The 10,587-nt window shown below is 38.0% G+C and overlaps 1 protein-coding gene across 2 annotated transcripts in view; it reads right to left on the bottom strand.

Moving 5' to 3' along the window:
- Window positions 1-10,282, bottom strand: part of STIM2 (stromal interaction molecule 2) — a 133,038-nt gene extending 122,756 nt beyond the window's left edge. For both annotated transcript variants that reach the window (XM_006899259.1, XM_006899260.1), the window contains exon 1: window positions 10,151-10,282. In XM_006899259.1, the coding sequence (XP_006899321.1) occupies window positions 10,151-10,273 (123 nt within the window). In that variant the 5' untranslated portion in view covers window positions 10,274-10,282. The remainder of the gene's footprint in view (window positions 1-10,150) is intronic.
- Between the last annotated feature and the right edge of the window lie 305 nt (window positions 10,283-10,587).

Here is a 10,587-nt window from a genome sequence, read left to right on the forward strand (position 1 = left end):
ACTCGACGGCACTTAACAACAACAACAACATGAAGATACCCTGAATGCAAAGCACTACTGGTGACGAGGAGGCTACACTAGAATTGGGGATTGGTTACTGGCATCATTTCAGTACCTTCAGCAACTGTCCTATGATTCTGTTTCCTAACGTTAAAGGCGACCAGAAACACCTCATTATCATTGTTAGGAATATGAAAACTTGTACGGAATTCACCTGCCACGTGTTAGGCACCCACAGAATTACAGTGATGGTGTGGTCCGTGAGAGGTATGCTGTTAACCCAAAAGCCACACCACTCTGGCAGTTCAAATCCACCAACAGCAACGAGGGGCAAGGGACAGACAATATTCTCGCGATTTACAGTGTGAGAAACCACTTAAGGATCAGGTCCCTAAGGACTGAAATGAAATGGTATGGACATACAGTGATGACCTAACTCAAAAGTGAGCTTATGATTCAGCTGAAAAATACAAATGAAAGGGAGTTCTGGTGGTTTAGTGGTATGGATTTGCACTGCCAACACAAAGATATGGGGTTCGAGTCCATCAGCTGCTGCTTGGAAAAAAGATGGACAATCTCCTCCCATGTGATTTACTGTTCCTGAAATCCCGCTGGGGAGTCAGCTATGGGTTGGTTCCAACTCAACAGTATCTAACAATAACAGCAACTTTAAAGCTTAAATTACATCAACAGCTTTAGGTCAGTAAGGTATAAAAAAATTGTGAGGTGAGTATGTATTTAACTTTTCTGTTAGGCAAAATTAACTTTAATATTATTTCATGTCATCAAGTATATCCAAACTATAATCATTTCCAACCTGTAACCATATTTTACACTGTGTCTAAAAATCTTCAAAATCCAAATGCATTTTACACATGAACTACGTTCCAATTATAAATAACTGTCAAATGTGACAAACTGATGGCTACTGCATTGGACAGCAGCACATTTCTAGAATCTTTTAGGCACTAATAAAATAGACTAGCATGAACCTAATGAATGGGAATCTGCTTTACTCTACACATTTTTATGAAAAATAGAATAAAATCTTTTTTACAAAAACATAACAGCATTCTGTGTTCCTTTTAAGTATTAGAAGTTGTATATAGAGAGAAACAGTTTTCAGTTTTTAAATGTTAAAGTTCACTTCTCATTGCTCTTTCTAAGCCCAACGTTTTAATACAAGCTTTTCATTCTAGCTTTTATTACAAAATATCTCGAATTCCACTGAGATTTAAAGTGTAACAGTCCTGCCATTGAACGATAAATTACCCAGTCACGCATGCTTAATTTGTTTGCTGCAGTGATAATGATAGCACTTTACACATGTGATCATTTACTATCTGATGATGAGGTAAAAAAGATTAAAATAACCTGTAATTCTAACCTATTATGCAATCAAATACATTCAAATAGGCTGTCAAATATCTACGGAAGATTGCTTAATACCCTTTTTTATTCATATATTACATAAACAATTCTAACTGATCATTTTTGTAGCTACTTTCGATTTTCATTTTCTACTTTTTTCTACAGATTTAAGTATTTTTCCATATTTATACCTTAACAGTATTGATTGGAGCAATTATTGACAATATAATAAAAACCTATCACTATACAAACTATAAAATAAAGAGTAGAGCCCTGATTTGTCCTGTAATCTCAAAAGCATGTGGTTTGATCACCAACTGCTCTATGGGAGAAGGATGGGCAATCTCTGCAATCTCTTCCCATGCGATTAACTGCCTCTGAAAACCTACTAGCAGCTCTGCTATAAATTGATCTGGACTTGATGATGGTGAACAATAATAAAACATCCCTTATTTTAGGCCCAACATTAACCAAACTCATTAATCAATAAGCTCATTTGCAAATGAGTTTATCGTCTAAACCACTCTAGCATTATAAACAGAAAATGCCCTCTAATTTTTCTAAATAATTCAAGCTACAACTCTTAAAATTGATCATTTACTCAAACCAAAAATTATGTTTTACTCTAAAACAATATGAAACCATAATTAAGCCCTAGTGACTAATGACAAAAATCAAACCAAAACAGTGCCGTCTATGCAATTAATTAAAAATTACCTTTACTATTGCTGGAAGTATTTACTGATGACTATCAAAAACTATACAGCCTTCAGTATGGATTACACCTCACAACAAAGAAAACAAAAATCCTCCCAAATGAATTAGTTAATCAACATCATCATAAACACAGAAAGCACTGAAGCTGTCAAGTATTTTTCCTTTCAGCTGGATCCACCACCAACGTCCATGGGAGAGTGGTCAAGAAACTAAATGATGGACCCTCCAAAGACTATGATCCTCAGACGCTGAAAACACTTCTCTGCCAATCAACAGACTGCCCTCAAAAGTGAAATGTAATAGTCATGAGAAACACTATTCTCCAAACAATAAGCCAAGTGAGAACAAAAGGGCAATATTTGCCCAAAAAAAGGTCAAAAGGCAGGAAAAGACTGGAGAGATGAGAGAGTAGAAGCAGAAAACCAGGAAAGAAAGTGCAAAGGTGTTAATATGAGAGGATGGAAAAAGAAAAAAAAACAACAAAATATCTATAAAGAGTTGAATGCAAAGCTAATGTCTTTTATAACCCTTCACCTAAATAACACTCATAGAATGTTCAAAAAAGAGAAAATCAACTGGCATAATGCATTGATCCTATCTGTTGCTAAAGACCTCTTCAAAGTATTAAAAAACAAAAATATTCCTTTGAGGACTGAAGTTAGTCTGGTCCAAGACACTATTTTATTCAGTCACCACACATACATAAGGAAGCTAGATACATAAGAAAGCTAGATACTGAGTAACAAAACTGAAAGGAGAACCAATGCATTCCAATTATGATGCTGGAAAAGGTAAGTGAATCTAGGATGGACTGTCAGACGAAAACCAAATCTGCTTTAAAGGAGGCAGAGTCACCAAGATTCTCAAAAGTAAGAACAGCAAGACCTTGTCTCCACAGTTTAGACAATATTATCAAGAGAGACCAAAACCTGGAGGCTATCATGCGTTGTAAAGATTACGTGAAAAGATGAAGCCCCTAAATGAGACAGACTGAAAAAGCGGCTGCAGCAATGAGTTTAAACACAGTTAAGAAATGTGAAGATGGAGAAGGCCTGTTCAGTAGTACATAAAGTTACCTTGAGTCAGGAACATTTAGCGGCCACTCTGAAACTTGTAATAAAATATAAAGAGGTCAAATCAAAGGGACTAAAGTAAGAGAAATGAATAGATTTCAAAGAGTTTATCAAGAAGTTGTCATTGTTGTTATGTGTCATCGAGTTTCTCACGATTCATAGTGAACCTATGCATAACAGCCCTGAAACCTGCTCTATCCTCTGCCAACCTTATTGCCTCTGACAAACCTACCCCCATTTATCCCAGACACTGAATCAATTCATCTTATCCAGGATCCTCTGCTCTCTTGCACTGTTCCTCCACCATCCCAAGCATGATGTCCCTCTCCAAGGTCAGGTCTCTCTCCTTACAACATGCTCAGATTATGTCAGACGAAGCCTCAGAATCCTTTCCTCCAAGGAGCAAAATGGCTTCACCCTCTCCAGGACAAACGTTCTCCTGGAAGAAAAATATTACCGCAAAAGAGGAAAAGAGAGCAAGTTAGAAAAACAAAAAGGTAAGAACAAGTCAAGCATTTCTCAAACTGAAAGAACTAAAAAAATTCAGGCCTCGAGTTGCAATAGTTAAGGATTCTATTGGGGACAATCGTCAATGATCAAAGAATTAAAAAAGAAAGAAAAAGAAAAAAAATACAGTCACTGTACCCAAAACCAACTGGTTGACATTGAACCATTTCAGGAAAAAGCATGTGAAAAAGAATCAGTGGTAAAGAACGAAGTTGTTCAAGCTGCTCTGAAGGTCATGAAATCTTTAAAAAGGCTGCAGGAATTGGTGGAATACCAGATGAAATGTTTCCACAGATGCAGCCCTGGATGTATTCATTAGCCTAAGTCAAGAAATGGGGACGACAGCAACCTAGTAGACTAGAAAAAAATCTGTATTTGCCCCACAAAAAGAAGATGGAAAATATTGAAAAATACCATGACTATCACATGTAAGGTAAATCTTGCTGAAAATTATTTTTTTAAAAGGGTGGAACAGTATATCAATAGAGAACGGTAAGAGATTCAAGATGGATTCAGAAGAGACCAGGGATCTCATCAGATACCATGGCACCAGGGATATCAATACTGATGTCAGATGGACCTTAGCTGAAGGCAGAGAAGAAAGGTATTTACTTGTAGTTTATTAACTACGCAAAAGTATCTGACTGTGTGAATCATAACAAATTATGCCTAACACTGTAAAGAACAGGAATCTCAGAATATTAAGTTGTGCTCATATGAAATCTTTAATACCTAGTCCTAGAAATCTGTTGTCCAAATGAAACAAGGGAACACTGCGTGCTTTAAAATCAGGAGTGAGAACCAAGATTGAAACTTTTTTCCATACCTATTTCAATTTATTCATTAAACAAATAATTTGAGAAGCTGGACTTTGAAGAAGGTGGCATCAGGATTGGAAGAAGACTCACTAATCACCTTCATTATGCAGATGACACAAGCCTGCATGCAGAAAACGAAGACTTGAAGCACTTGCTGCAGATCTAAAGTCTTCAATAGGGACTATATATCAATATCAAGAAAACAAAAACCATGATAAAGACTGAAGTTATTAATGATTTCATTTTACCTAGATCCATAATCAAGGCTCATGGTTAACATCAGTTAAAAAATCTAAAGATGTGTTGCACTGGGAAAATGTGCTGTCAAAGATTTCTCCAAAGTGCTAAAGAGCAAAGATGTCAGTTTAAAGATTAAGGTGTTCCTGATCTCAACTACACTATTTTCAATGGCTTCCTACACCTCTAAAAGTTGGGCAATGAATAAGGATGACAGAAAAAGAATTGGTGTTTTTGAACCGGGGTGGTGGAAAAGATTACTGAATATCCCACGGACTGTCAAAAGAACAAACAAGTCTGTCTGGGAGGAAGTGCCACCAGAGTGCTGCTTACAGGTGAGGATGGGAAAACGCTTCCTTTCCCACTTTGAGCACGTTCTCAAGAGGAAACAGTCTTCAGAAAAAGACATGTTGGAGAAAGTGGAAAGACAGAAAGAAAAGAAGACTCTCAGCAAGAATGACCGACACAGTAGCTGACACAACGGGCTTAAGCATATCAAAGATGATGAGGATAAAGCGGGCAGGACAAGATTCAGATCTGTTTTCATCAGGTCGTTATGACTCACTGTCAACTGGAGGCCACATAACAAGTACAACATGCGTCAGAACCAACTAAACAGCACTAAATGTTTCAAGTTGTGCTTCCAACTCAAATGCTGTAGAAAAATATGACATTGTACAAGGTACTTATCTACTAAATGCTAAAAATCCTGAGCTGGCATGGAAACTACTTAAAAAGAGCTAAAATTGTCATTCTGTAAATGACTAAGAAAATTACAATGATTATTTTAGAAAATCTATTTAAGCTAGAGAAAAATTTCTCTGTAAGAAGAAATATATAAATATGCTGATAAATTCTATTTATATCAAAATTTATACAATACTAAAATTTTAAATATCCAGCCACTTGGCCAACTGACTGGAAGAGATCTATATTTGTTCCTATCCCAAAGAAAGGTGACCAACAGAATGTGGAAACTACAGAAAAATCTCACTGATTTCACATGCAAGCAAGATTTTACTGAAGATTATCCAAAAATGATTGGAGAACTACCAGAAGTCCAGGCTGGGTTTAGAAGGGGTCGTGGTACTAGGGATATTATAGGTGATGTTAGATAGATCTTAGCTGAAAGCAGGGAATACCAGAGGAATGTCTGTGTTCCATTGACTATGCAAAGGCATTTGACTGTGTGGATCATAACAAACTATGGCTGACTCTGAGAAGAATGGGAATCCCAGGACACTTGATCGTTCTAATGCGAAACCTATACTTGGACCAGGAGGCAGTCGTCAGAACAGAGCAAAGGAACACTGCGTGGTTCAAAATTGGGAAGGGCGTACGCCAGGGATGCATCCTATCTCCATACCTTTTCAACCTATATGCAGAACAGATTATCCAGGAAGTTGGGCTCTATGAGGAGAAATGTGGGGTCAAGATTGGTGGACGATTTATCAACAATCTGCGTTATGCAGATGATACAACCCTGCTTGTTGAAATTGAAGAGGACCTGAAGCACCTGCTACAGAGGGTCAAGGACTGCAGCCTCCAATATGGATTGAGGCTCAATGTCAAGAAGACAAAGATTCTCACCACTGGACCAACTGACAGCATCAGTATGGATGGTGAAGAGATTGAGATTGTACACAGCTTTAGGTTGCTTGGCTCCACAGTCAACACTCTTGGCACCAGTAGCCAGGAAATTAAAAGGCGCATTGCCATGGGAAAGTCTGCTGTTAGGGACCTCTCCAAAGTACTGAAGAGCAATGGTGTCCTCTGGAGACTAAGGTGCGTCTGATACAGGCCATGGTCTTCGCAATCACTTGTTATGCATCAGAGAATTGGACAATGACCAAGGAGGATAGAAGGAGAATTGATGCCTTTGAGTTGTGGTGCTGAAGAAGAGTATTGAGAATACCATGGACTGCTAGGAAAACAAACAGATTTGTCCTGGAAAGGGTTAAACCGGGTGGCTCCTTGGAGGCAAGGATTCTGAGGCTCTGTCTAACATACTTTGGACATGTTGTGAGGAGAGACCGGTCCTTGGAGAAGGATCATGCTTGGGAGGGTGGAGGAACAGGGCAGGAGGGGAAGGCCCTCTATGAGGTGGACTGATTCAGTGACTAGGATAATCGGGATGGGAGTGTCAGAGACAGTGCGATTCGCACAGGACAGAGCAAAGTTTAGGGCTGTTGTACATAGGGTCACTATGAGTCGCAAGCGACTCGACGCACATAACAACAACAACATCTTGACCAACTAGTAAACCACTTAAAAAAAACTGGGGAGGATTATTTTCAATAATAAGTCATCGTAAATATTTATTTTATATGTGTGTTATGTGTATATTTAAAAAAAAAAGAAGAGGAGGACAGTGATGTTTCCAGAATGAACTATCTACTCAATATAATGGAATGGCCCACAATAAATAAATAGCTCACACTGGTTTCCAGGAATGGTAAAACTCTTGGTAACTGATTTTTTTCATTTCACTCCTTCTTCCTTATGACCGAAAAAATATATTTATACACTTCAAATATTTTTATTGAAAAATAAGACTTGAAAGATCAACATCATGTAAACAAAGATTCTCAACACTGGGTCAACTGGCAGCATCATGATAAACAAAGAAGAGACTGAGACTGTTAACAATCTCAGCTTGCTTGGTTCCTCAATCAACACTCTTAGTACCAGAAGTAAGAAATCAAAAGACAAATTGCACTGGAAAAATCTGTTGTCAGGGACCTCACCAAGACCTCTTCAGAGTACTGAAGAGCAATGTCAATCTATACACTAAGGTAAACCTGGTACAAGCCGTGGTCTTCACAATTACTTGCTATGCATTGGAGAGCTCGACTATGACTAAGGATGATAGAAGAATCTATGCCTTTGAATTGTGGTGCTGGAGAATGTGAATGCTGAACATACCATGGACTGCCACGAAAACAAACAGGTCTGCCCTAGAGAGAGTGAAACCAAGCTGCTCTTGCAGGCAAGTATTTTGAAGCTCCAGCTCACATACTTTGTGTATGTGCCAGGAAAAACCAGTCCTTGGAGAAGGACACCATGCTTGGAAGGGTGGAGGGACAGTGCAGGTGAGGAAGATCCTGGATGGGATGGACTGATTTAGTGTTTTGGGTAATGGGGGAAGATGTGTCAGAGACAATTAAATTGGCTCAAGATAGGGCAGGGTCCAGAGCTGCTCAAAGAGAGGACATAAAAACAAGAAGATAAGATTACTGCATAATCTCTGCTTCTGGAAATGAATGAAATAAACAGGTCTATCCAGAAGTAAAATCCTGGTATCACTCTCATTGAACTCTATCCAAAATTATCTAACCACAATGAGACTGTCTCAATAAGCAGTAATCAGTTAGTGCAGAAACATTTAATGTATAACTTAAGAATTCTCTGATTTAGCATGCAATTTCAAATCAACTGTAAATTTCTTAGAAAAAGACTTTTAAAGTGATATTCATGAAAAAGTAGAGGAAAAACATAAGAGGCATTAAGTGTAAACTAATAAATATCTAAGGAAAGAACAAGCAAATAACTAATGTAGAGAAGAAGAGACAATGAAAAGGGGAATCTGCAAACTATAACCTATGGGTTAAATTCAGACCTCTCTGTTTGAGGGAGCTTTGGTGGCTTGGTGGTTGCACGGCCAACCCAAGGCTTGTAATTTGAATCACCAGCTGTTCCATGGGAAAATAATGGGCAAGCTCTTCCCATGTGTTTTATTTCCTCTGAAAATCCACTAAAGAATCAGATATGAGTCAATTCTAAATGAACAGTATAAAACAACAACAACCCTATTTCTGTTACTAGTTTTACTAAAATGCAGGCATGTCCATTAATTATTAGTTCATATCTTGTCTTTGGAAACTTTGCATTACAATGACCGAGTCATGTAGTTACAGCACAGATAATCAACTCAGCTCCACGCAGTCAAGTCGAAATCCATTCACAGCTGAGAAGCCGAATGGTTTCCAAGGTTGTAATCACATGGGAAGAAACCGGCCAACTCACTCGGAAGTTGCTGGTAGATCTGAACCTCAAAGGAGTTTCAATCTCTGGGTTAGCAGGGCAACTCCTACAGACTAAACCCCAAGCGCTCCCTCACAAGGCCTATGCTGTTGGCGGTTACGCACAAAGTCGAACTGACCCATAGGTGAATCTCCAGTGGGTTTTCAGAGGCATTAAATCACACAGAAGGAGACTGCCCATCCTTATTCCAAGGAGCTACTGGTAGATTAGGACCATGTGTCTTTGGGATTATAGCACAGCTTCTTACCACTAGGCCACTATAGCAAGGACTATATAGCCTACAAAATCTAAAATAGGTATTCTATATTCCTCGTCTGGAAATCTGCCAACATTGCTTTAGGAAAATAAAAAGTTAATGAAGTATAGCTCCAGAAATGCTACTAAACATATATTGCATAGGAAAGATATAAAAGAGACAAGCAAAGCTTTGGGTTTCTTAATACATGAAGTTCAAACAGGTAGGTTCATTAACAACCTGAGATTATGCAGATGATACAACTTGCTTGCAGAGAACAAGATCTGAAGCCCACTCAAAGACTATAGCCTTCAGTATAGACTACACTTCAACATAAGGAAAACAAACATTCTAAACTGAATCAAAAATATCAAAAACAGTAGAGAAAAACTGAAGTTATCAAGAATTTCATTTTACTTGGAACCACAATCAAGACCAATGGAAATGGCTGAAATCAGACCACAGGAAAGATAGGAATGGTTAAGAAATAAAGATAATGTGTACCATGGAATATTACATCAGTGGCTTCCAATGAACCACATCTCCTGGTTTTATGCCCTGTAGAATACTCTACCACACAGATCAGGGCTTGGACAATTCTATATCAGCATGCAGATGCGTGATGAGCACTTGCACATGGGAACTCTACATGGAAATCAGTTATGATGACCTGACGGAGTCTGAGCTGGACTCATTAAGGATGAACGGATGTGTGCACAGAGACACTGACAAAAAGACTTTCATTCTTACCCCAGCAGAGGCTTCACCCCAAACAAATGCAGGCCATATTGAGGGGAACAGAAAAGCTGTTCTGTCTAATCTCATTAACCTACAGGATAGAGGAAATAATAAACCTTCCCATTTTAAAGCCACTAAATAGTGGGGTGGTGTGTAAGCAGTAATAAATAATTGATATGGTCAGAAAAAGCTATCTGGAGAAATTTTTTTAAAAACAGAAGAAATGAATGACAATGCAAAAACAATAAACCACAAATACAAAGAACATAAAAATTAAAATATAATGGAAAAAACTAAAGGAATTGAAGATGAAGAAGTTGAGTCATAAGAAGTAGTGGAAAATTTTAAGACCAAAAACTCAGCAATTTCAAGAATCTTAAAGATAACATCAGCGGGAAAGTTCTACCTACTTCATCACTTTCATCGACTTCAATTCCACCATCTTTGTCATCATCCATTTGTTTATGTATTGTTTGAAGAGCCTCCAGACTAAATCTATCTTCTTCTGTAAAGCACGGTGGACTCAGTGACATGCACGGATCTGAAATAGAACAAAGGGTAATTACTAATTTGTCCTATCAAAATACAGGCTATATTTAGAAAATATACTTTAAAGGAAAACCAACAAAATTAAACCTCAGACTAAATCAAACTAAGAGACCTTAAAATATCGTGCAGAAAAGTCTTCACACCAAGAATCAGGAAAACAATTGATAGATCCAGTTATTTACATTCTTCTGTATCTTCCCCCATTCTGTATTTACTTAACCTCTTAGTCATTATACAGTTCCAATCCCTCTTCCAGTGGCAGGGGGGAAAGGGTGGTATAAAAATCACAGACGACAAA

Source organism: Elephantulus edwardii, unplaced genomic scaffold, assembly GCF_000299155.1.
Source record: "Elephantulus edwardii isolate Elephantulus edwardi_28Jun2011 unplaced genomic scaffold, EleEdw1.0 scaffold00250, whole genome shotgun sequence".
Classification (NCBI taxonomy): Eukaryota; Metazoa; Chordata; class Mammalia; order Macroscelidea; family Macroscelididae; genus Elephantulus; species Elephantulus edwardii.